General features: G+C 39.4%; 1 protein-coding gene across 2 annotated transcripts in view; it reads left to right on the top strand.

The window, feature by feature from the left end:
• nek7 (NIMA-related kinase 7) overlaps positions 1-27,514 on the top strand; it is a 342,924-nt gene that overhangs the window by 213,125 nt on the left and 102,285 nt on the right. For both annotated transcript variants that reach the window (XM_068037696.1, XM_068037695.1), the window contains exons 3-5: positions 16,310-16,450; positions 22,958-23,020; positions 24,240-24,350. In XM_068037696.1, coding sequence (XP_067893797.1) covers positions 16,310-16,450; positions 22,958-23,020; positions 24,240-24,350 — 315 coding nt within the window. The remainder of the gene's footprint in view (positions 1-16,309; positions 16,451-22,957; positions 23,021-24,239; positions 24,351-27,514) is intronic.

Raw genomic sequence — 27,514 nt, 5'->3', positions numbered from 1 at the left:
GGATGTGATAGGGAATATGGGATTAACGTAGAATTAGTATAAATGGGTGGTTATTGGTTGGCACAGACTCGGTGGGCCGAAGGGCCTGTTTCTGTGCTGTATCTCTCTATGACCCGACCATCAGTTAACTTAGCTTCCGTTTTTCATTTTGTTGATGATCTGCACAAGCTTAAAATAACTGGTGCTAATGCATGGCCGATGCAGTATAATGTGGATAAATGTGAGGTTATCCACTTTGGTAGCAAAAACAGGAAGGCAGATTATTATCCGAATGGCTATAAACTGAGAGAGGGGAATATGCAGCGAGACCTGGGTGTTCTCGTACACCAGTCACTGAAGGTAAGCGTGCAGATGCAACAGGTGGTAAAAAAGGCAAATGGTATGTTGGCCTTCATAGCGAGAGGATTAGAGTACAGAAGCAGAGATGTCTTGCTGCAATTATACCGGGCTTTGGTGAGGCCACACCTGGAATATTGTGTGCAATTTTGGTCTCCTTATCTGAGGAAGGATGTTCTTGCTAAAGAGGGAATGCAGCGAAGGTTTACCAGACTGATTCCTGGGATGGCGGGACTGACATATGAGGAGAGATTGAGTCGATTAGGATTATATTCGCTGGAGTTCAGAAGAGTGAGGGGGAATCTCATAGAAACCGATAAAATTCTAACAGGACTTGACAGGGTAGATACAGGAAGAATGTTCCCGATGGTGGGGGAGTCTAGAACCAGGGGTCATAGCCTAAGGATATGGGGTAAACCTTCCAGGACTGAGATGAGGAGAAATTTCTTCACCCAGAGAGTAGTGAACCTGTGGAATTCACTCCCACAGAAAGCAGTTGAGGCCAAAACATTGAATGTTTTCAAGAAGGAGTTAGATATAGCTCTTGGGTCTAAAGGGATCAAAGGGTGTGGGGCGAAAGTCGGAACAGGCTTCTGAGTTGGATGATCAGCCATGATCATAAAGAATGGCGAAGCAGGCTCAAAGGGCCAAATGGCCTACTCCTCCTATTTTCTATGCTTAACTTTAACAAAACCAGCTTTCTAATCCAAAAATTTAATTAACAGTGGAGCCACTTATCTGTGATAGAGCATGCCTGATCCTAACCCGAATGCCGGACCCGGAAGTCCGACCCGACTCGAACCCGAAACATATTGTCAGGTCCCATCGTGTTCGGGCTGGGTAGCAGTCTTTAATATTGTGGTCTATATATGTCAGTTGTGAGATTATGTGAAGGCTTTCATGGAGTAATACGATGTGTGGTATTAAGTAGCAAGTTCAAGCATAGCACATGAATTATTTTTGATTGTTTTTCACATCACTACTGAACTAAGACATTTCTGTGTTGAGAGAAAAAAAAAACAATCTATTACTCTGTGTTGTGGATTTTTTAATATAAAAAAAACAAAATTTGCCTCCAGCATGTGTGTGAACATATTCATATTGTGCAATTTACAGTAAACAAAATTATTCTTGTTATAAAAGTGATGATATACTGCTCTAGAGGCTACTGTGATTTGTAAAATTTTAAATCTCGCAATTTTAAAACTAGTATAACTTTTGGGATTTCTTTGAGTAAAGTTGTTACTGTTTTTGAATAAATTAAGTATGTGAAACTAATGAAACAAAGATTATTCAATCGCCTGAACTCTACACAAGTGGCTTTCAAATGGTATTTATAATATTTTTTTTAACAAACATGGAGAATGCTTTTAGTTCTCTTCCTTGAATTGCTGCTACTATTACAGGATGTTGCTTAGTTGGTGTTTTCACATACAGCCAAGTCAACAGTTTGCCAATTTGCAGGTGTCAAATGCTTCCTGCCACTTTTAAAATGTTTGGGTAGAATTTATTTTGCCAAGCCTTGAAAAATCTGTTTAGCACATTTTTCCATTTAACAGTAATTTGCACTTTATATACTGTCCAGTATTTCAGCATCACTGCAGAACACTTTTGATTTAATTTGGGCTGCTATTTCATAAAATGTGTAATGTGGGGAAAATGCATTTTAACAGGAATTTACAGCTAGTTATTTATAGCTAACATGAATAATTGATGTTACAAGGTTTTTGTTTTTGTATTAAAAACTTAGAATGTTGTGTGTTTTTAAAAAACTGGAAAAGGATTTTTCAGTGGACAATGACACTTGCAAATAGCTGAAATTTTTGGATGTTTTGAAAGGAAGCTGAACTTGAATACACTGACAGGAAAGCATGCAATTTCAAGGAAACCAGCAAGGGGTTTGACTTCCTCAGAGCAACACTTTGAATGACAAGGGAGACTCTATGTCTGGATATGTGACCTGTTTAGGAAGGTTTTGCTTTGACTTTGGACCCTTCAAAAAGAGGGTGAGTTGGACAAAGAGCAGGCATTTTTAAAATTGGGTTTCTGACCTGCCTGGAGATCAGAGGAAGACCCAGAAAGAGTGTTACCTCTCTCTGCAAAAGAATCCTGCATCTCTTGAGAAGAAACTATGTATTTCAAAGGTGACAGATTCCTATTGCCTCCTGCCCCTGAAGAAACCCTGCATCAAGTGTGGTTCCTGTTGCCTCCTGTTATGACCGACCGTTCCAGTCAAGGTGGGAGAAATGCACTGTTAATTCAAGCCTGTCCCTCCACAGATTGCCTAACATCATTTTAAGCTTTCCAAATTAAAGAAAGACCCAGCCAAATTGTACCATCTATTCACCCCCGAATGAGGCTAACCAAACCAGGTGGCTTTAGGTCTACGAATTAACTGTTTAATTAGAAATACTAAATTCTTAAACACTACTAAGATATAAACAACATTTAAAATATAAAAAATTAGAATCCTTGCAGATTTATGCTCCTGCCGGACGTGGAACAGTCCAAGGTTGCTTGAAGTCCCCACAACCGTCCAATGGGGGGAAAAAAGGTTCTTCAACAGAAGAACAGTCTGTAGTCTAATTTTGAAGTTGATGCTTTCCTTCTCCAGCTTTGAATTTCAACAATTAACAACTTGCAAACACTTTTTCATGAATCAATTTGGCTCGAGAATTTTTGAGGGATGAATGATTGTCACTGTTTAACTTCTCTTCCTTCAGTTTAAATTCTCAGAGATCTCTGTTTTGGCTTGACTTCTTAGAATTTTGAGAGAGAATAATAAATAAACAGACTAAATTCTCTTCCTTCAGTTTAAATTTGCTGAGAGCCCTCCTTTCCGGTGATAACACACAGCTGTCTGTTTCTGTAACTTAGAACAGTCTGTTTCCAGTATAAGCCAGTTCAAAACTAAATTGTAACAATGTATCTCTCGGTCTCTGGTCCTGAATGGCTGTATCCCGGGTAACGAGAATGCATTCTACAACTCAATCTTTGCTGCCTTAAAGCAGCGCTTCTCCCTTTCCAGCCTTAAAGGCACACTGCATTCTTCCCGGGGAAAAAAAACTACGGGATCTTAACACTGTGTTTTAAGAAATCCCGAGATCTGAAGAAGTCTTATGCTGCTGTAAAAATCTACAAAGACCTGTTGCTGCACCCCTGATGAAAGACCTATGTGAAGCCTGCTGCAGTTGAAATGCCTTGGACGCTTACCTATCACAGACTGTTCATCAACCTTGCCTGGAGAGACTTCGAATGGCATCTGTCTATTTGACTCTGGGGCACCTCACCAAACCAAAGCACGTCCTACCAGAGCATGACAACCTGTTATTTTATTATTCCTTTCATTCCTATGAAACAGCTGTAAGCCAAAAAATCCTTTTTACCCAGTTAACTTTTTTTTTGAATGTATGCGTGTATGAATGGGGGCTCGGGAAATAAGGAGCTTTTTGTATGTAGAGTTATCTCATTATTGGTTAAAACTTGTTTTTTATAATAATTTGTTAATGTTTTTGATTAAAGAAATCTGGTTGGTGTGCCTTATTCTGGGGGGCAAATAGAGTATGTAATTGGCTGTTCTTTGGTAGGTGGGAACTTTTATTGATCTGTAACCCGTGGAGAAGTGGTACTGAATTAACAGTGCACTCCTCCAGCCTTGCTCGTAATAGTGTACAGAAAATACAATATATAGTGGAAACAAGTCACTGCAGAGGAAGGATCAAAATGTAGATGACCTTCTATAGTAAAGAAAATGCGATATCGTTGATGAAGTTGATACTGGGAATGAAAGAAAAACATATACTGAAACGTTTTAGTCCAGCCAGCTCTGGGGGAAAAAAGCGTTCTATTAGGTGTAGCACAGAAAATTTTTGGCAAATAAACATTTTTCAGATCAATACAGATGCTGTGCCAGCAGTTCATGATGGAAGTAGACTGAGTTAGACTTTTAAGGCAAATGGACAGTCTGAAGTGTGGCAATTACTAAAGAAAAATCTGTACAACTGATACTGGTAGTCACATTATTGAAGTTTAAAAAAAAAAGTGATTCCCCTTCAAACAGATTGGTGTTTCAGTAAGCAATTTGGAATATTTTGATTGCTATGGGTAATAAAGCAAGTTTAAAATAAAAACCATGTACTGTTTCATCCCTCATCACTTAGTACCACAATCATATGACATTTTGCACTGACTGCTGGTTGCTGGTAACTAACTGTGGCTTATCGCCTGGTAAACTTGCATTGATTATATGTCGCAAACAAGTTCAAAATGTTCTGTTCATTTTACACTGTACTGCTATTTGCTGTCAACTTAGCTCAGGGGATTTGAGGAAAGCTAGCTTTCAAAATAAACTTTAAGTTACCGATGTTTCTGTCAATCCTATATTTTAATTGCTTTTACTGAAGAGAAGAGGGTTATTTTTAGTCACTAACATGAGAACAGCAACAACATGCTAAAATAAAAGTGCTGACTGCTGACCTGCGACACGTCCATAGATTCCTTGTATCACATAGCTCCAGATAGGGGATCAGTTGCTGAAAAATATAAGATAAATAAACTTTTATGTTACTAGCAGGTAATGAAAATATCAGTTTTTTTCAAGACTGTAATGCTATCTGTATTTCATACAAACATAAATATCTTGACCATAAACTTAACTCGCAATCTTGACATTTGACTTAATCAGAAACCTTTACTGAAATACAGCGTTTCCTATCCATTCTGTCATTCACAATATCATGACGTGTCCAATAAGCTATGTTAGAAAGACAATACAATTATACTTTCCAGAATTCCAATCTACAATGCTCAACAGACATGATAGTGAGACAGCACCAATCTGTTTATTGCAGCTGACTATAGAAAATTTTGAACTGTATATATGGAATATATTTGCATTTCTGTGACCCAGCCATAAATCATTAACGTTCTAGGCCAAACTCAAACTTTCCTATCGGTCTATGATCAATATCTGAAACAGTCAGTTTCCACATTTAGCACCACTCATGTAGATTGAATAATGTGAAATTGCTTTTGAAACTGGCATGTTTTTGACCCCTATAATTAAGGTTTTTGCATCCACTGTGACAGTGTTTTGTACTCTGCTTCTTCACACCAAGCTTACAACCTTTAGGCACTTAGCCTACCAGACTCAATATTGAGTTCAACAATTTGAAATCATAACTTTTGCCCCCCCTTTTTCTGTTTACTTTTGTCTCTAAATAACAGCTGTTAGTGATAATTATGCTTTTCCCATTTACACCTCCTCTAGACCCATCTTTTGCTTCTGCAAATGTGCCATTGCCTTCCCCTTTTGCTTTGCACCATCATCCCTTTTGTCATTTAATCGCTCTTGCCCTTCACCCTGCCACAGACGTTCCCTTTTTGTCTTACAGCCCTCCCTCGTCCCTCCCCCTTTCCATGCCTCTCTACTTGCTTAAAACTTGTTATATCTCAAGGGCATTTTCCAGTTCTGATGAAAGGTCAATGAAATTTTAACTTTCTCCCTCCACAGATGCTGCCTGACCTGTGTGTTCCATCATTTTCTGCTTTTATTTCAGATTTTCAGCATCTGCAGTATTTTGCCTTTGTAGAATTATTTAACCTTTTCTACACTGTCCATTGCTTGAGATTGACCATTTAATAATTGAGTCAACATTTTAATGGACATTTGACATTGCTGCACAAATCAGACAGCCGAGCTTCATCAGAACTTAGCAATATGATGTGGTTGTAATACTGAATGACAACTCTAACATGGGGTGCACAGAAGTCTTCTGACCTGTAAAGTTCTCTCAGAATAAAGCAATTTTTAGCTGCAAAGCTGTACATTTGGTGATTTAACTACTTTATAGCAAACCGAACATCAGCGGTTTAAGCCAGTACAATTTCATCTTACTCCACACTTCTGATTTATGTGCCTGATTTATGACATAATTTGAGTGATTTTTAAAAAAAAGAAATGATTGTTTTCTTTTGACAAATGCATCTGGCGGCTTCTTTGTGTCACATTGCCAACACAGTGATAATTTGGAATTTGTCATGAAATTTCGTCCCAGCACTTTCTAGTAATGCACCAGAGTGCAAGGAATCTTTTGTTCTAAAACAATATATGCACTGTAATATGTTTTGCAACATGTTCAATAAGCTATGTTTAGAAAGACAATGCAGCTATACTTTCCAGAATCCCAATCCTATAATGCAAAACTTGCACAACAGTGGGACTGCACCAGTCTGTTTATTGCAGATGACTGTTGAAAGTTACAAACTGTAAATATACTTGCATTTCTGTGACCCAGTCAGGCAAGGATTTCCAGCTTGTCATAGTGAGGGTGTATTACAAGGATGTAACACACTCCAGGCATTCTGATGATTTCTTGAACTGTGAATGTAGAGCTTGCCAGTTTAGAATTTAATCTGCACCCTATGATTATGTTACAGCCTGCAACACTGGCCCATCATATTTTATTTTATAGTGTTTACTGCTGTTGACATTTTTTGAGGGGTCCCCAGGAGTTTCCTAGCTGCTTATTTAGTGCGCTGAGGTTTCCACAATCTCCTTTCTTTCTCCATGTGTTAAATAATAGAAAGGAGAGTTGTTATGCAGTGTTCTGCTAAGTAGTTTTGACAGTTGGGTTAGGAACATGAAGAATGAGATTTTACTGGGAAATATACTATTCGTTACAGGGAAATGATGCACAAGGTATGTATTGCTGTAATTACTGTTTTGTCAGTTGAAGGAGCAATGTGCCATAGACAGAGTTTATTGGTAAATGTGGAATTTTGTTGGCATTTTGATGCTTTGTATTTTTGGTAAGGGTGTACTAAGATAGTTTTGTTCATGTTTCTTACCTGGAGTCTAATTTACTTCCTCAGTAGAACACCTAATGAGAAAGTACACTGTTGGCTTACCTAGCTGACACTAGCTAAGTCAAAATTGTAATATCCTGTTTACAAAATAATTACCTGAAGCTGCAGCTTACGTACATTGTCAGCTATTCCTGTTGATAAGTCATCAACTAAAGGAGTTAAACGTTATTAACAAAGAAGTAATTATAATGCAGTAAGGTAGGAGGGGAAGAACTCATTGTGGCTACATTCTTTTATTTGAAAACTGAGCGCATCCAATCTATTTTATCATTTTGCTACTCCTATATTATGAATTAAAGTCTTAATGCAAATTAGTGAATTCAGAAAATTGTTATTTAATATTTGATTTTTCAGCCTTCAGTTATTAAAGTCTGTAAATTATTTTAAAACAATTTTCTGCTATAACATGCAGCATAATTGTAGCTGTAATCGTGATTCCTTTAAATGAATTTTTGAAAGATACACAATTCTGTAAAACCTGGGTATCTAAATGTGAGTTGCGAAATGAAGCTCAAATTCTGTTATGTTAAATTTGGGTTGCAGAGCTTAATTTAATAAGGAACAAGAATTGGTTTGTGAGAGTCACATTCCATTGATCTGAGTGAAAGCCCCTGTTGGGATAAAATTAAGTTTGTGGAACAAAAAACAAACAACTGTGTTGTGAATAAAAATGACCCAGTGGTGGTTAGGAATGTACAGTTATGCTGTTCCTCACGTCAGCTCTCCATGTCTAAACTGTATGACAGGACAAGGCAGCAGATGAGACAAGCTGTCGCTCAGCTACTCTGGCCTTTTGAAGAGAGGCCATGGGAGGAAAAGGTGCTGCAAATAGGCTGTGAAGTTTACATACACTGCCCACTGTTAAACAGATTACCTCTAATGAAGTGTCTAATGCTCAGCCTGCATCAGCCTAATCCTAGGTGGCAGTTTGTCCCTCAGCTGCCAAGAAACACCACCCTCTGGCCTTATATCACCAATGTCTTCACAGTGCACTGGGAGGTGCCTGGCTTTAATAAACCAAGACAGTGTGTGATCTGACATGCAAATGTAGGTCATTGCATATGTAAATGTGTGATTACAGACTTGCATGCCAGAACACATTAGTGAGACTTTGCTCTCAGCATGTGGTTGTCATAGTTCCTCAAAAGCTGATGCTAACATTTGTCAAGTTATCACATACACCAAAAAGAGAAAAAATGGTGCTGTAAATGTGGTCTACTTAATGAATCTGCATTTCACAATTTCTAATATATTTGAAAATATACACCATGCTGTTTAAAATTACTTGAATTTATAGTGATGTTGAATGCACTGTACTATCAAATATATGATTTTAATTGATGGGCAGCAGTTATAGCTCTCACACATTTAAAATGTTGACTTTTCATTTATTCGTTTGAGTTTGTTTCTGTTTGCTTGTTTTTTCTGATATGCTGATGGCCGCATTCAGAGCTATCAATCATTTACAAACCTGCATTGTCAATATCAAAAAAATGCATGAATATTGCTTTCATTTTTGTTTCTTGCTACAAACTCAGATTTTTAATTCAGGTGTTGACCATTTTGAAACTAATAGGTGCCTTTTCCTTTTTAAAAATGTACAAAGGGGCAGGAGATCCCTTTACATGTTCATGACATTATTGTCTCAATATACTAAATCATGGTGGGGATGATGTCTGTGCCTGGGCCCAAAGCAATCAACATGGGCCCTCCTTTTGAAATGTCTTTTAAATGTACAGTATTGTATTCTTTACAGTCTTTAATGATGTGATGGAAGAAAGTAGGGGGGTATAACTGCATTTTCTGGTTATGCACAAACTTCCCACTGCTGATGAGTTTAAGAGTGAGCACCTGGAACTCGGCAGATATATAACAATTTCTCTGAAGTGGCTCAAGCTTTTGTTGGAGATAGATTATTTTGTTGTGCTTCCATGTGTTATGCCACTGAGTGATGGAACACAGGATTGATTCTTGCTTGCACCACCCACAAACTTTAGAAATTGCCTGGTCTCCAGCAAATTGCTGTAAAGAGGTGCCAAATAGCAAGTTGGAAGCAGGTTGCCATCTGCAGACTTGGATCAAGTTAGTGCTTATAAAGTTGGAAAGTTTGTAGACATATTTGTCTTAAATAAAAAAAAGTGCAAAAACTCGAAGGCCTGGATTTTGCAGTCAGTGGCGAATTGATGATGCTCACTGCTGACCTTGAAGAAAGCTGCCCACAAAGATCAAGCATGCTCTGTGGCATGAATTTCACCTCTTCATGTTTAATTTCATTCTGGTGCCAGCTATAGGGGATCTCTGGCATCCAGCAACAGTGATGTCATCAAGCAGGCTAAGCAGCCAATCACATTGACAAAGTCTCACAGAAAACCATCAAGTAAGTCATCAAGCATTATCATTCACTTTTTATATTTTTACAGAAAGCAAAATAATTGGGACATACACCATGAGATTAAGGTAGAAGGTGAAATATCAATTATTAACTTAATTCCATAGATTTTTAAAATAATAATCATGCATTGGAGAAATGTAACACTTCACGAATATAAAATTAGATTTTCAGGGTCGCAAAGGTTGATCAGCAGTAATTATGGCTTACAACGATGCCAAAATCCCATTTACACCTCCTTGAACAAGGCATAACTTTTTCAACGGTTTTTACAGCGAGAATAATAGTGTAAAAGTGAAGTCACATCACTTTAGTAATTCCTAGATGATTTGTATCTCTGAGGACTTCAGTAGTGTACCCTGCGGTGGAGCAGGGAATCACTGACAGCAACTTCTCGATTTCCAAGTTTAACTGCGCACGTGTGGATGCCAGACGTTTGTGTTTCACAGAGTAATGATGGCAACCACTGACCGTTTTGCATAAGCGCAACTGCAAAATGTGGGCCATAATCTGGGGAATGCCTCAACTGTTACCATTTCTTAAATGTAGTGTTAAATAGCATAAATTATAAACACATGCTCAACGGGTGTATTTTCTACAGTTTGCTGGGTTGGCTTGAATTAGACTTTGTGTTAATCTGTTTGTATACAATTGCAGCAAAATTCACGGCATGATTTTTATAAATTCAGAATAAAACAGTCGTGTTAAATGCATGAATACTGCATCTGTCAAAAAACATTAATCTTTACTGAATATCCTTTGTGGCATATGTTGTCTGTCATGTGGCATTTCCAAAAATCATTCTGCAAATTTTTGTTGCAGAATGCTGGACTTTTCAATCGCACATTACTACATTTGCAGTAGAGACTCTTTTATATTAAAGAACACACTCCACCCATATGTATTTTTCATTGGTGCGTTACAATTATAGTGTGTCAGAAACAACCGAAGCACAATTAAGTAGCTAAAAAAAAATGGCTAAGTGTTGGAAATTTAGGGAACAAAGTGCTGCGAAAACAAAGCGGATCTATCGGCATCTGATGTGAGAAAAGGCAGGTTAATTTTTCTGGTACTGCCCCTTTGTCAGAAACTCATAGTTTATGGTTAACATTTCATAGCAATCACTTTTTCAGAACATGGTAGACCTACTGTGCATTTTGTGTTTTATATTTTTATTAAGCCTTAAATACAGCAGTTGAATGTTCATTTCAAAAACTACTTATCAGTTCCTTGTGTAGGTTCAGGGAGTGAAAGGGTTGGAACAATTCAAGGGCAAGGGTGGGAGAGAGGATGAGAAGGCAGAGGTCCAATATCCAAGTAGGCTGAAAAATGATGACTGGATCCAAGACTTGCTGGGGAAGAGAAACAGTATGAGATTGGCATTGACTAAGGCAGGAAGCAAAGCAGACAGATTTAGGGGAGGCTGAAACAGGAGATGAAATTGTCAAGTATATAATGGTTTTAAAATTCTGTGTAGATGAGTAACGGTATTCTGTTGAAACACTTTTGGCGGGCGAAGAAAAACTTAAAATGCCGAGAATAACCTTGAAGTTTTGAAACAAAATTGAATGTCAGTAAGGTGTATGCCAGAATAGTAGCAGCAAACAAACACCACCCATGATAATTTAATAAGTTGATCTCATGTCCATCAATAGAAAGGTCTGTATGACATTTTCCTGGCCTCTGTCTCATTTATTTTATGTTATGCTTAGTGGGGTGCTAAGACTACCAGCTCTTTACAAACCGGTCTTGCACAGCTAATTGAAACTTCAAAGTAAACTGGCCACTGGAAAATGGTTAGAATCTGGGATGGAATTTTATGGGCCCCTGAAGGATGGGAACTTGGGGTGGGGGGGGGTGGGCGTTGAGCGCAGGGTGTCTGTCACCATGCGATATTGTTAGGGACGGGAAAAGCAGAGGATGGCCTTCCTGCCCAGAGGCCAATTGAGGCCATTAAATGGCCAATTAATAGCCTCAAGGGCCTTGTCCCACCCCCACTGGTATTTTATCAGTGGCTGGTGGGAGCTCTGCCACATGGGGAGATTGCCCTGGTGACAAAGGCCACTCCTCCATGCACACCACCACCCATCAGCCCCCAGCTGGGGCCTGCCAGACTGGCCCCGGCGACCCCGCTACACTTGCCTGGGACCCTGGCTCCAGCAATGGCCCTGGGCCTCTGGTCTTACTGGCTGTGGCCACTGATCCCAGTGGCGTTGTGATACTACTGAAATGCTGGCCCTCTGATTGACTGGCAGCTCTTGGAGGGTGTATCCCTGACCTTAAAGGAATGGGGATCTCAATTCTGGGCAGTTAATCACCCGAGTGCCATTAAATAGAGCTGGGGGGAGGTGGGGTGGCTGTCCAACGGGCCGAGGCAGTGTTCTCCTCACCTTTGAGGCCTGGCGTCAGGACCCCGCCAGCTCCACAAAATTCAGACCAGGAATGCACTGCCTGAAAGGGTGGTAGAGGCAGACTCAATTGCTCAAAAGGGAATTAGGTAAGTACTTGAAAGGGAAAAAAAAATACAGGGCTTATGTGGAAAGAGCCGGGGAGTAGGACTAGTTGGAATGCTCTTGCAGAGAGCCAACATGGGTTCAATAGGCCGAATGGTAGCCTTCTATGATACTATCAACTTTTAAAAAACAAAATTGTGGGTGGCTTTCTTTACTGACCTCTGGGGCTGCCTCTAGGTATGCAAGTACTATGGATTGGGATCCTAAGCAACACATTAATGCAATATAAAAACAGTAGTTGAGTAAACATACATGAGCGATCCATAGCTTGCCTCCAAGAACAGTCTGAATGCTAGCATCTTATGTTGAATACCACCAGTAGTCTTGAAATAAATTGATGAAAGATGCTCGAGCCTTTTCGCCAAATAATTTTACCTGTATCTCATATAAGAACATAAGAAATAGGAGCAGGAGTAGGCAATTCAGCCCCTTGAGCCTGCTCCGCCGTTCAATATGATCATGGCTGATCTCATCTTGGCCTCAACTCCACTTTCCTGCCCATTCTCCATAACCCTTCAACCCATTACTAATTAAAAATCTGTCCATCTCCTCCTTAAATTTACTCAGTGTCCCAGCATCCACTGCACTCTGCGGTGGTGAATTCCATAGACTCACGACCCTTTGAGAGAAGTAATTTCTCCTCATCTCTGTTTTAAATCTGCTACTCCTTATCCTAAAACTATGACCTCTCGTTCCAGATTGCCCCACAAGAAGAAACCTCCTCTCTACGTCTACTTTGTCAATCCCTTTAATCGTCCTGTATACCTCAATTAGATCTTCTCTCATTCTTCTAAACTCCAGAGAGTAAAGGCCTAAACTGCTCAACCTCTCTTCATAAGACAAACCCCTCATCTCTGGAATCAATCTAGTGAACCTCCTCTGAACTGCCTCCAGTGCAACTAGATCTCCCTTCAAGTAAGGGGACCAAAAATGTACGCAATACTCCGGGTGCGGTATCACTAATGCCTTGTCCAGTTGCAGCAACACTTCCCTATTTTTATACTCTCTTCCTTTAGTAATAAATGCCAAAATTCCACTTGCCTTCCTTATCACCTGCTGTACCTGCATACTAAGTTTCTGGGATTCATGCATGAGGACACGCAGATCCCTCTGCACCAAAGCACTCTGACGTTTCTCTCCATTTAGATAATAATTTGCCTTTCTATTCCGAGAAAAATGGATAACCTCTCACTTGCCACGTTAAACTCCATCTGTCAAATTTTGGCCCATTCACCTAACCTATCCATATCCATTTGTAAATTTCTTATTTCTTTATTGCAATATACTCTTGCACCTATTTTAGTGTTATCTGCAAATTTGGCTATAGTATATAGATTGTAAATAGTTGGGGCTCAAGGACCGAACCCTGTGGCACCCCACTAGTTAGTTCTTGCCAACCAGAAAAGGACCCATTTATCCCGACCTTTCTATTTTCTGTTGGTTAGCCAATCCTCTATCCAAGCTAATAAATTGCCCATGACCCCATGCGATCTTACCTTGTGTATTAACCTTTTATGCGGCACCTTATCAAATGCCTTCTGGAAGGCAGATATACTACATCTGCAGGATCCCCATTATCTACTTTGCTTGTTACAGCTTCGAAGAACTCTAGCAAGTTAGTCAAACATGATTTGCCCTACATAAAACCATGCTGACTCTGATGGATTGCGTTTTGACTTTCTAAATGTCCTGTTGTTACTTCCTTAATAATGGATTCTAACATTTTCTCAACGACAGATGTTAAATAACTGATCCCTCCCTTTTGAATAACGGCGTTATATTAGCTTTTTTCCAATCCACTGGACACTTTCCTATATCCAGGGAATTTTGGAATATTATAAGCAATGGATCCACTATCTCTGCTGACACTGCCTTTAAGACCCTAGGATGTAGGCCATCAGGCCCTGGGGACTTGTCTGCCTTCAGTCCCAATAGTTTGCTCAGTACTTTTTTCCTAGTGGTGATTATGAATTGTTCTAAGTTCCTCCCTTTCAATAACCTCTGCATTACCTGTTACTTTTGGGATGGTACTTGTAATCTCCACTGTGAAAACTGAGGCAAAATACTGATTTAGTGTCTCCCCAGTCTCATCCTCCAAAGTATCAACATTCACTTCAGCTACTCTCTTCCCTTTTATATATTTACAGACGCTTTTGCTATCCGTTTTTATATTTTGTGCTAGTTTTCTTTCATAAGTTACTTTTATTCTTTTTATTACTTTTTTAGTAACCCTTTGTTGATCTTTAAAAGTTTCCCAATCTTCCAGCCTGCCACTGACCTTTGCAATATGGTATGCCTTAGTTTTTGTCTTTGTTATCCCTAACTTCCTTGCTTAGCCATGGATGTTTTTTTCTTCCCCTCTGGAATATATTTTAGTTGGGAGGAATTGAATATCTCCTTAAACATCTGCCGCTGCTCATCAACTGTCCTACCTTTTAGTCTTCCTGCCCAGTCCACTAGGGCCAAATCTGTCCTCATGACTATGTAATTACAATTGTTTAGTAATTATCTCAAGAACCTTTGCCATGTATTTTTGAGCTACTTGTGAAATCTTCACTTCATAGTCAAAGTTAAAGGAGAAGGTAGGAGTGCAGGTTAGTGATGAGGCTGATTGTTACCAGAAAATAAAAGGGACAGAGCGTGTGAACACCATATTGCACCAAGGAATCATACAGAACACTAGTGTGGGACTCCAGTTTCTCGCCCTCAAACTGAATTTGAAATTCTAGCATGCTGTGATCACTCTTCCCCAGAGGATCCTTAACTATGAGATCATTAATTAATCCCATCTCATTACACAATTCCAAATCTAGAATAGCCTGCTCCCTGGTTGGTTCCACAACATATTGCTCCAAAAATCATCTTTAATACATTCAATGAACTCTCCCTCGAGTCTACCCTTGCCAAATTAATCCAGTCTATATGCATATTAAAATCATCTGTGATTATTGCTGTACCTTTCTTACAAGCCCCCAGTATTTCCTGGTTTATACTGTGCCCCACTGCAGAACTACTGTTTGGTGATCTATAGATTACTCCCACCTGGGACTTCTTTCCCTTGCTGTTTCTTATTTCTACCCAGACTGATCTCCAGTGCCTATATCATTTCTCACTACAGCACTGATCTCTTCCTTTACTAACAAAGCTGCACCACCTGCTTTTCCTTCTTGCCTATCCTCCCAAAATACTAAATACCCTTGAATATTCAATTCCCAAACCTGGCTTCCCTGCAACCGCATCTCCGTAATCGCCACTAAATCATACCCATTCGTCTCTATTTGCACTGTTAACTCATTTATTTTATTCCGAATGCTTTGTGCATTCAGATGCAAAGCCTTTAAGTTTGTTCTATTATCAAATTTCCTTACTCTTGTATGATTCCTTGGTGCAATATGATGTTCACACGTTCTGTCCCTTTTATTTTCTGGTAACAATCAGCCTCATCACTAACCTGCACTCCTACCTTCTCCTTTAACTTTGACTATGAAGTGAAGATTTCACAAGTAGCTCAAAAAATACATGGCAAAGGTTCTTGAGATAATTAAAAGAAATTGTATTTTCTGAAAATATTCAAAAATGACAGGTGGCACAACACTGCAGTGCTTCCACACACTGCACTACAAAACAATGGGACACTACGTTACACTCGTGATTCCTTAAAGTAACTTCTCAAATGATTTTTGCTTTGAGGAAGAGGTGTCGAGCAAAGATCCCATCCTTCTTTCTCTTTACCCCATCCCCATTCAAATGGAAAGAAAAATCAGAAATCACCTCAAATAAAGCTTGTAACTTTCCCAGCTGCGGGTTTAAGAGTGCCAGTGGCAGGGTAATCTGTCTGCTTTCATAGGTGAAGAATGATGTATGACTCGAGCCTTCAAAAATTGTGAAGAAGAAAAATTCAAGGAAGTATTTTGGGTGCTCTGCGCAGTATTTATTTTATGTTATTGCTTCCTTTCAAAATGATAAATGCTAATTTTAATCCTTATTTCTCCCAGATTTTCCAAATTCTTTGAACTGCATTGTAATGCTATTTATTGGTGAATTATAAGTTTGACAGCATTCAGTTAAGAATTGACTTCCAAAATCATTGTGTCAGGATAACTAAAATGGATGAAGTTGAATGGCTTTTTCTTACTTTTATAGTAGTGTGTTCTCTTTTTTTCTTAACACTGTATTTGACTTTATGCATGCTTCAAATCTACAGAAGCCGTTACGTCCTGATTTGGGCCTCGGTACACTGGGAAACTTCCAAATAGAGAAGAAGATTGGCCGTGGACAATTTAGTGAAGTGTATCGAGCAGCATGCCTACTAGATGGGATGCCTGTAGCTTTGAAGAAAGTGCAGGTAAGTGCATTTAGATGAAATTTAGTAGTATTGTACCATAAGAACAGTCAAAAGCCAGAGGTTCAAAGATCAGAAGCAAGAACCACAGACCTATTTCTACATGGAAATTAGATGCAAACTTTGGAAATGTCTTGGTTTATTTAGATTTATTTTAGAATTAATGTCAAGATGTGGTGTAATGATATTCAGTGGCTACAACAAGAATTCATTTAATTATTTTCATTTTTGCAATGTGGCTAGTTGCCCTTGAGAAGGTGGTCCTGGGCTGCTTTCTTGAACCACTACAATCCAGCTGGTAAAGGATCTGCCACAATCTGCCACAACCTACTATCTCGTAGGTATGGAATTTCAGAATTTTGATCCAGCGACAATAAAGGAACAATGTATATGTTCAAGTCAGGGAAAGTTGGAGGTCATGGTGTTCCCAAGTGCCTATTGCCCTCATCCTTTGAGAGTGTGGAGATGCTGCCAGAGAAGCGTTATGAATAATACATACTGCACCTATAGTATGCTGGTGCTGGAGAAAGTGGATGTTTCGGTTCGTGGATAAATTGCCAATCAAGCAGACTGCTTTGCACTGGATAGTGTCGAGCTTCTTGAGTGTTGTAGCTCCACCCAGGCAAGTGGAAGTATCCCTTAACACTCCTGACGTGCCATTTTAGATGGTGGAGTGGCTTTGGGGAGTCAGGAGATGAACCACTTGCTGCAGAATACTACCTGCCTCTAACCTGCTGTAGTAGCCACAAAATTTGTGGTTTGTCCAGTTGAGTTAATGATTTGAGGTGAGCCCTGGGATAATGATGGTGGGAATATGCGTGGTGGTAATGCAATTGAATGTCAAGGGGAGGTGGACATTCACTGTCACTGGAGATGGTCATTGCCTGCCACTTGTGTGGCGTGAATATTACTTACCATCATTCTCCCAAGTCTGGACCTAATCCAGGTCTTGGACTGTTTCATCATCTGAAAATTGTGAATGGAATAGAACATGGTGCTGCTCGCTGATGATTGCACAATTTCTGACCTTATGATGGAGAGCATATCATGGATGAAGATAGCTGAAGGTAGTTGGGCCTAGGACATTACCGTGAGGAACTCCTGCAGCAATGTCCTGGGGCTCAGATGATTGGCCTCCAATAAAGACAACCGTCGTCTTTTGTGCAATGCAAGACACCAACAAGACATTGATTTCCCACACTCAGTTGAATGTTGCTTTGATGCCAAAGTACTGATAGCACTATTGACTCCTTCCATCAGTTCGCTTATTGCAGACAGATTGTAACTGGGTAATTTTTCACATGGTCGTGTTAGTGGGAATGAATCTGAAAGAATCACTCGACACTCGGGTCTGCTCCAAACGTCAAACAGTTTATTGGGTTAAGCCGGTGGGGAGCAGGTCACTGGGCAATCCAAATTCCTCTCCACCGATCAAAGGAAAATCATCAATACTTGTACAGTTTCAAACAGTTACTCAGCCCATCCTGGCTGGACACGGTCCAATCATAGTGATAATAGATTATATACATTGATTAGTAGAACCAATGAAATGGGTTACTAGACATTGGGAGGACTGCGTGGTCAGCTCATGCTCTTGGACAGCTAGGGGGTTACTCATGCGTACATGATGTCTTCCAGATCCCCTGATTCACCGTCCTTGGGCCTTATGTATACAATAACATCTTATCTTAACCTTGTTACAGGCTGGTAACTTTGTCAGCTTTACATCTTTGTCGACATTTCACAAGGGCATCTGCTAGAGGCCACTTGATTAGACGCTGCTGAATTTATGTGAATCATCCTTTATAAGGAATGTGGTCAAGTTAGCTGAGTCCCATGGTGCCTTGCAAACATTTCATTGCTAGCTAGAATTATATGTTATTAGTTATTCACATAATATTTAGTGCAGGTTCCTCTGCCCTTCAACAGTCGGATAGATACCAACATTGCAGCTGTACTAGAAGAGCTTGGCTAGAGAAGTGACTGGTTCTCTGGTACAGGTCTACAGCTGGGATGTTGTCAGGGTCCAGTGCACTGAGCTGTTAATTGATGTACTATGAAGTGAATTAAATTTGCTGAAGACTGGAATCTGTGATGGTGGGTACCTCCGAAAGAGGCCAAGAATCCACTTGGCACTTGCGGCTGAAGATCGTTGCAATCCTCGTCTTTTGCACTGTGCTGGGCTTACCATCGTTGAGGATGGAACCTCTGCACCCACCACGTTGATGTGGGTTTTCAGTTACAATTAGGGGCCAGACCAGGGACGGGCAACAGGTTTCATAGGAAGAGGAGTAAGCCGTTTAGCCCCTTCGAGCCTGCTGTGCCCTGCAATGAAATGATGGCTGATCTACAACCTAACTCTTCATTCCCAGTTTTTCCCCTTATCCCTTCTCAGTTTTAAAATTAACAATTGAACCAGCATCAATTGCCATTTGAGGAAGAAAGTTCCAAACTACTATCACCCTTTGTGTGTTGAAGTGTTTCCTTATTTCATCCCTGAGAGGTGTAGCTCTGACTTTTAGACTGTGCCCCTGCATTCTGGACTCCCCAACTGGCAGAAGTAGTTTCTCTCAATTTACCCTATCTGTTTCCCTTAATGTCTTGAAAAGTTTAATCTATTAAATTCTAGAGAATACAACCCTAGTTTCTGTAATCTCTCTTCGTAACTTAACCCTTGGAGTCCAGTTATCATTCTGGTAAATCTGCGCTGCACTGCCTCCTAGGCCAGTATATCCTCCTTAAGATCTGGTGTCTAGAACTGCTCCGAGTACTCGGTGTGGTCTGACCAGGGCTTTGTGTAACTGAAGCATGACTTTTACCCCTTGTATTCTATTCCTCTGGATATAAAGGCCAGTATTCCATGAGTATTTTTGATTATTTTTCGATAGTCTTTTTGTACCTCCATTGCTTCCAGTTTTTCACCATTTAGAATGTACTTGTTGTATCATTTATGGGTTTAACATGGATGTTTTCACATTTGCCTACATTGAAATCCAGTTTTGCCCATTCAGCCATTTTTTTTAGATCATTGTGTACAGCTGAAGATACTGACATGCATGGCAAAATGGTCATTGTTCACTGCATGAAAGCTATTTAAAAATCAGATTTCAAAGCGTCTATTTGTACCATATAATCCTTTTCTTTTTCATATCAAGTACTGTTTCGATTACAAAAATAATTCCTGATGGCTCTCCAAAGAATAACGTTTCCTAAACACCCAGCCCAGATTTCCGTGATGGTGCTCACCACTGACCTTGAAGAAATCTGCCCTCACATTGAATGTTTTGGGCAAGAGATGCAGGGAGACTGTGGGGAAGAACTTTTTTATGCAGCGGATAGTAATGGCCAGGAACTCGCTGACACAGGGGTGGTGGAAGCAGAAACAATGAATGATTTCAAAAGGAAATTGGTGGGCACTTGAAGGAAATGAACTTGCAGGGCTTCAGAGATTGAGCAGGGGAGTGGAACTGACTGGATTGCTCCACGGAGAACCGGCATGGACTTGATGAACTGAATGGCCTCCTACGCCATAAAAGACTTTATGACTCAATGGCTCCTTGCAATTTAAACTTCCATCTACATTCCTAACAATGCTGCCTATCTTGTGTGTCATCTGCACATTTGGAAATGTGGTATTCTATCCCACGGTCTAAATTGTTAATAAATACAGTGGATAGTTGAGGCCCCCACACGGATCCTTGCAGGAAACTATTTGGCACATCCAGTCACTTCGAGTACTTGCATTATCCTGACTCTCTGTCTCCTGCCACTCAGTCAATTTCCGAACCAGGTCAGTAATCTGCCTTCAATTCCATAGGCTTCAACTTGTTAACAGTCTCCTATGAGGGACTTTATCAAATGCCTTCAGGACGTCCATATAAATAGCATCCATAGACATTCCACTGTCCACTACTTTAGTCACCTCTTCAAAAAGTTCAATCATGTTCGTCCGGCACGACCTATTAGGGGCAGCACAGTGGCGCAGTGGTTAGCACCGCAGCCTCACAGCTCCAGGGACCCGGGTTCGATTCCGGGTACTGCCTGTGTGGAGTTTGCAAGTTCTCCCTGTGTCTGCGTGGGTTTTCTCCGGGTGCTCCGGTTTCCTCCCACAAGCCAAAAGACTTGCAGGTTGATAGGTAAATTAGCCATTATAAATTGTCACCAGTATAGGTAGGTGGTAGGGAAATATAGGGACAGGTGGGGATGTTTGTTGGGAATATGGGATTAGTGTAGGATTAGTATAAATGGGTGGTTGATGTTCGGCACAGACTCGGTGGGCCGAAGGGCCTGTTTCAGTGCTGTATCTCTAATCTAATCTAATCATTTACAAATCCATGCTGGGGCTCTCTAATCGGCTGAAAATTTAAGTCACCCTATTGTTAATGTACTCTAGTAATTTTCAACAACAGATGTTAAGCTAACTGGTCTATAATTCCCTTATTTTCCCGACTCGCCTTTCTTGAATAATGTTGTGACATGTACAATTTGCCAAACCAAAGGAACGGTTCCCAAATTGAGAGAACTTTGGAAGGTTTTAGTTAGGGCATCTGCAGTATTCTCACTTGCTTCCTTTTCCAAAGGACATTAGTGAACTGTTTGTTTTTTAGGTGACTTATTGATACCAGCTTTTTTTTCCAGATTTTTTACGAACTGAATTCCAATTACCATGGTGGGATTTGAACTCTCATTCTCTGGATTACTAACTAGTCTATCAACATAGCCTCTATGCTACCATAACCAACTATAATTCTACATGTTTCATCTCAAAGTAAATTGGTTAATGATGCAATTTACAAGATATTCTGAACAAGTCACAGTAGATGTAGAATTTCTGTAGGTGATATAAAGAAAAATTGCAAAAACTGGGAGATCTAACATTGAAAGGAATATCGATCCATCAGTGTCTGAAAGAGAAAAGGCAATAAAAGGTTTAGGATGGGAAATTTCTATCTAATACCAGGTAACATTGTTAACAGCCATAAAACTTCAAGCCAGAGAATACCATCCGATCAACAAATTTGTCATAGAGGACATTCTGCTTAATAAATGAATGGCTGAAGAATTGATCTATTTTTCTAACCAGTACTTAATCAGAGGCAAGGAGAGGTATTACTATTATGTGTTAATAGGAGCTTCTGTTGCCTGACAGGTAAGTTGTAATAAAATAGATATGTAGATTAATAAATAAGGAGCCATGATATTATGTTGTTGTGTTACATAGCAGAAACATTCCTATTATAAGCCAGTGACTATGCTTGAAAAGTACTTTGTTAGCTATAAGGCACTTTGGGTGTCCTGAGGTCCTGAAAGGGCCTATAGAACTGCGAGTTGTTCTTTAAGCTCACAGATCCTTTGATTTACTGAGTAATGCCTCAAAAAGTACATCACTGCCGTAAAGTTTTATGTACTAAAGGTACTTCCTGTAAATACAATACTTGCGATCTTTTTAAGACTCATGTTTTTAATCATAGCTAAAAGCAAAAATTTTATTTTTCATTTTCTCTTTTCTCTGCCTGCTGCCCCCACCTCCCCCACCCCTGCTGCACCTCATTTATATAAAGCTGTTCCTGCAGCCTGAGGCTTAATAACTTGTGATGCTGCATCTCTCTATGTTTATACACAGAGATTAAAGCTAACTGTTGTTCATGTAAACAGTACCAAATGCTGGAAAGATCGTCCCCTATTCTAGTCTGGAGTTGGAGAGAGACTCCAAATATAATTTCCTGAATTTAAACATTTAAGCAAAATCTTTTAATGACACTGCATTGGAGATGCTCGATAAAGGAAAGATGCATGAAAGTTTGATCTGTGTAATTTTAAACGGTATAAATGCAAGTCTTTTTTTATTTTACAACTTTGGCCTACAAAAATACACACTGTAAACAGGTATTCAGTGATGTGCAAAGTTGCTGCCCCTTATTACATGAACAGATTTATTTATTTAAATGTGATATTTGAAGGGAACATGCAGAAAAACATATCTACTTGCAGTGAGAAAGGAAGATAACAAAAACTATTTATTTTTCCAGAAGTAATTGGGAAAAAAACACCACCATGTCTGAGAGATTATCTAAGTAACTACTTTCCAACTACTTTAAAATGGAGATGGGAACCAATGTTGTTACAGCCCCTCTTTGCAATAGTGTACCTCCTGACTCATATAATGCTATAAAAACTTTGCTGGTGTGTAACATAAAATTCAAGCATTGTTATGAAATGCATCTCCAAACTATACATGTGACTTTCCTTATCTTGATTGGTATAAGTTATTTTTGTGTGCATTATTTTATTTGATTAAATACTGCTCTGCTTTTTCAGATGCATTTTGCTAATTGTGCTTCGATTAAAAAAAAATCATTAAATCTTTCATAATTCATTTTGCATCAATATTTTAGTGCAAGAGAAAATACAGGTCTTCATAATGTGGAGAAAATGGAATAAATCTATTTGTTTTATTATTTTTGTGTTTTGGGCATGAAAAGGCATGCTTAAATTGCTATTTTTTTCCAGATATTTGAAATGATGGATGCCAAAGCTCGTCAAGATTGCATAAAAGAAATAGATCTCTTAAAGGTAAGAATGGGGTCTGAGAACCAGATTAAAAACTGGGGAGAAATAATTGTAGGAATTTTTTTATCGATATGTAATTGGAGTTATTTGTCTGGTAGATCCTGACCTAGTTATAGAAACAACCAAAAAACTGCAGAAAATAATTGTGCAACCTTTTGTAACTAATTACATTGGAATCTTCAAACTATTGGCAGGAGCTTGCAATTGTTTGGAGAACTATGTCCATTGTTACATACACTGTAATTGTGTCATACTGCTGACAGCATAATCCTTTAGTGCTCATGACAGCTTTTGTTGTGATCATGGTACTCCCTGCTATTCAGTAGGATGAGTTAAAAACATTGTACTGTATCAGTGACCGCGTTAGGGGTTAATCTGTGATGAGTAGGTTTCTAGAATATTTACCAAAAAAATCAAAGTGAACAGTACACCTGAATTTGCCTTCTGGTTATGACAAAGGCAGCTCTTTTTTTCAATGGGATCTCTTTCAGTGGAACACTAATGTGGTATGGGCTACCCATCATGAAGAATACTGTATTAATTTTAGGTATAGAAGCAGTCTTAGAAGTTAACATAGAAAATAGGAGCAAGAGTCGGCCATTCAGCCCTTTGAGCTTGCTCCGCCATTCATTATGATCATGGCTGATTATCCAACTCAGTAGCCTGTTCCTGCTTTCGCCCCATACCCTTTGATCCCATTAAACTTATTTTCCTTCCTTTCTCAAATGGTTAATGTCTAACTAGTTTAGTAGGTTAATTACATAATAAAAAGATGACAGCTAATTTAACTACATGGTTTACGTACCTTTTAAGTAGTTATGAGTTCCGCATAATTTATTGAAATAAATTCAGTTGCATGTGGGCTTGTCTTTAGTGCTATGAATTTTTAGAATTCTTTTTGGTTCGCTGCTTTCAATCTTGGCTATTTACTGGAGCACAACTGTAGAAATTGACTAAGAACTGTCAAATCCACATACAGGATCCAACACGTATACAGTAACCTTCACAACTGCAATGAAACCAAGGCTTTTTAAATTGCAAATCAATGTCTCATTCATGGAGATGCTCTATGTTACCAGACCTCAACTCATGTTACACGCAGGTTGCCATCATGAATTGTACAAAAGTGGTCTAATATTTTTCAAGACTGGTATCATTTCACAGGGTTAGTCAAATAAGATTAAAATTACAGGTGACTTAATTGTATCTGTGTATTTCACAGCAACTGAACCATGCAAATGTTATAAAATACCTTGCATCATTTATTGAAGACAATGAGCTGAACATTGTATTGGAACTGGCAGATGCTGGAGACCTTTCTCGAATGATAAAGGTAGGAACTTTTTAACTTCATACAATCTTACCTCATTGTCTTGATAGGAAGTGATAAAGTTTTTGTGTAATGTATTATTATTAAATCCCCAGTCTCATGAGTATTATTAAAGCTGTTTTAAAAAGTGTATGATGTCATAAGCTATAGATAACTATGTATTGAAGGGAACGATATGTCTTTGGAGAGTACTTCATTTTCAAAGTACATTCCTTTTTTTGTGGAGAAAAATACATTTCTTTGATTTTCTAGTAAAAATATAAATTTTATTGCCAGCTTAGAAAATCTTGAGTTGTTTATGTCCTTAAGAGAATGCTCCATTATGCAGGTGTTATTTTTGTTGTTAGGACGGATTGAAGTATCTGTCATTTACTAAATATACTTTTCCTGACCGTTACCCACAAAGATGAACCTTTTAATAATACACCCATCCTTTTATTGAACTGTATAGTATGCCTAGGTAATTTTAAATCTGAACAACTGTTACTATTGTTTTAGAAACTGTTATACATTGTAGGCGTTTATTCCCCTAGGCATTTGACTTTTATGCACGGTCAGTCAAAATCAGGTGTTCTGATTTTAAATGAGTTGAAATGCAATATGCTTTTGCATGAGTGCTGGCAGAGACCATGCAAACACTTTAGTTTTTTGTAAGTTACCAAACTTTATTTTTCTCATTTGCTGCTGTTACAGTCAGGTGAGGAGGGGTTGAAGGGCTTCCCTCTTTTCCTTCTGTTAGACCACAGCAGGTTTAATTCTTTCTTGAATTGGTCAGTACATCCACTTTAGTAAATGTTTGATTTGGTTCTTGTTCTGATCATAGCAAGTAAATAATCAGACAGGTTTTCTTGAGTTTAACGAAGAAAGAGGTTAATTTTATTGTACCTAAACTGAACTAATAAAATAATGAACAACGCACCAACTTTCACTCTCACACACAAACTCGAGGTTTACACACACAAATAGAATACAGAGTGGGGAAAGGTATATTATTTGAGTTAGAGTCCACAAAAAAGGTATGCAGTCTGTGAAGTTTGGTGATTCGACTGGCTTCTAGTTGAATTCAGTGGCTTTTAGTTTGAAGAGTTAGAATGCTGATTTGGTGAGTCTCTTGCAAAAAGCAATGCGAATGATTCCCTCCAACGGGATGTCTGATTGTAGCCAGAGTATGCAAAGGTGGTCAGTTAACAAGAGGATTTGACATCTTTCAAGCTGGAATGGAGAGAGAGAGCCCCCCATTTAGAGTCTCCTCATGTCAGAGTCCAGTTGCTTCTCTGCTGCAGAGAAAACACCAGTTTAAAACCATGGAAGGTGAGGGGCATGTCACATGACTGTCACTCAGTGATTTAGATATAGCTGTTAGCAGTATTTCTTCTTACTGAGAGAATAGGTAGTTCCTTTAAACTTCCTGTGCCTTGGTTCTTGCTGGGAAATGCAGCTATTTTGTCTCCCTCCTCATAGACCTTTGCAATGTAGGATACGGTGTTGCAAGCTAGGTGATCATCTTAAGCTGAAAGGATGATTTTGCTGGCAGCTTGTCTTTTAAAAATGTCTTTTTCAAAAAAATATAAATTCAGATCTCCTAGTCAGTGGATTAAATAAAATTATCATTCAACAAAACACATTGTCATAACACTGTAGTTTGTTCATTTTTAAACAACCACAGACTGCAGGCAAGATGCTGCCCCCAACTCTGTCATGTGCGTATTTAGTAATACTGATTAAAAAAAAAAAAAAATAAGCCAGCTGCAGTTCAGGGACTTTGGTAATTAATATTAAGGGATAGTCTATACTGGAGATTACCTCTGGAATAAAGCATTCAATTCATACAAAGTGTCACAAGTGCTTATCTGTCAGATTTACTGTAACACTGTTCTCACTGCTGTTAGTAACACTTTTGTGCTCCCAAAACTTAACACTCGGTTCACAATGAAGTGGTAGAATTCCTATGTCCTATGAATACACATTACCGGAGAATTTTCCTCTCACCATCTCCCCATCCATACTTAGAGGAAATCCATGATGCAAGTCTTAAGTAAGACATTTGGAGTTGGCTCTGATGCGAGTTCCAAATGGGGAGGGATAAAGATTCAGTTTACCAGACTCGAGCAGTTAGTTCACTGATGGTAGCATATATCCTCTCAGACATTTTGATGGCTGCTGCTGTACAGTTTTTTTCTGTAACATTGACCAACATTCTTCCCAATTCTACTGTTAAGGGGACATCGGTGTAGTGGTAATGTTACTGGGCTAGTAATCCAGAGGCCCCAACTAATGCTCTGGGAAGTGAGTTCAAATCGCATCGTGGCAGCTGGTGGAATTTAAATTAATTAATAAATCTGGACTTGAAAGCTAGTCTCACTAACGGTGGCTATGAAGCATCCGGATTGCCATAAAAACCCCTCTGGTTCACTTACATACTTCAGGTAAAAGGAAATCTGCTGTCCTTACCCCTTCTGGCCTGCATATGACTCCAGTCCCACTGCCACTCTTAATTGCCCTCCGAAATGGCCTAGCAAGCCACTCAGAAAAATCTCGCGACAGAAAAATCGAATAAGAAAACTGGATGGACCATCCGGCATTGACCGAGGCACTGGAAACAACAACAGCACACCTTGCCCAGTCGACGTTGCAAAGTCCTCTTCACTAACATCTGGGAACTTGTGCCAAAATTGAGAGCGCTGTCCTACAGATTAGTCAAGCAACAGCCTTACATGGTCATACTCACTGAATCATACCTTACAGATAATGCCCCAGACTCCTCCATCACCATCCCTGAGTTTGTCCTGTTGACGGTATACAGTTGGGAGGGAGTTGACTGAACATTGACTCCGGACCCCATGAAATCTCATGGCATCAGGCCAAACATGGGCAAGGAAACTTCCTGCTGATTACCACCTACTGCCCTCCTGCAACCGATGAATAAGTACTCCTCAATGTTGAACACCACTTGGAAGAAGCACTAAGAGTGGCAGGGGCACAGAATGTACTCTTGGAGGGGGCCTTCATTGCCCATTACCAAGAGTGGCTCATTGCACCACTACTGATTGAGCTGGCTGAGTCCTGAAGGATATAGCTGCCAGAATAGGCCTGCGGCAGGTTGTGAGGGAACCAACAAGAGGAAAAAATCTGCTTGATTTCACCCTCACCAATCTACCTGCCACAGA

Source organism: Heterodontus francisci, chromosome 8, assembly GCF_036365525.1.
Source record: "Heterodontus francisci isolate sHetFra1 chromosome 8, sHetFra1.hap1, whole genome shotgun sequence".
In the NCBI taxonomy this organism is placed as follows: Eukaryota; Metazoa; Chordata; class Chondrichthyes; order Heterodontiformes; family Heterodontidae; genus Heterodontus; species Heterodontus francisci.
This window is presented reverse-complemented; position numbering and strand designations above follow the sequence as displayed.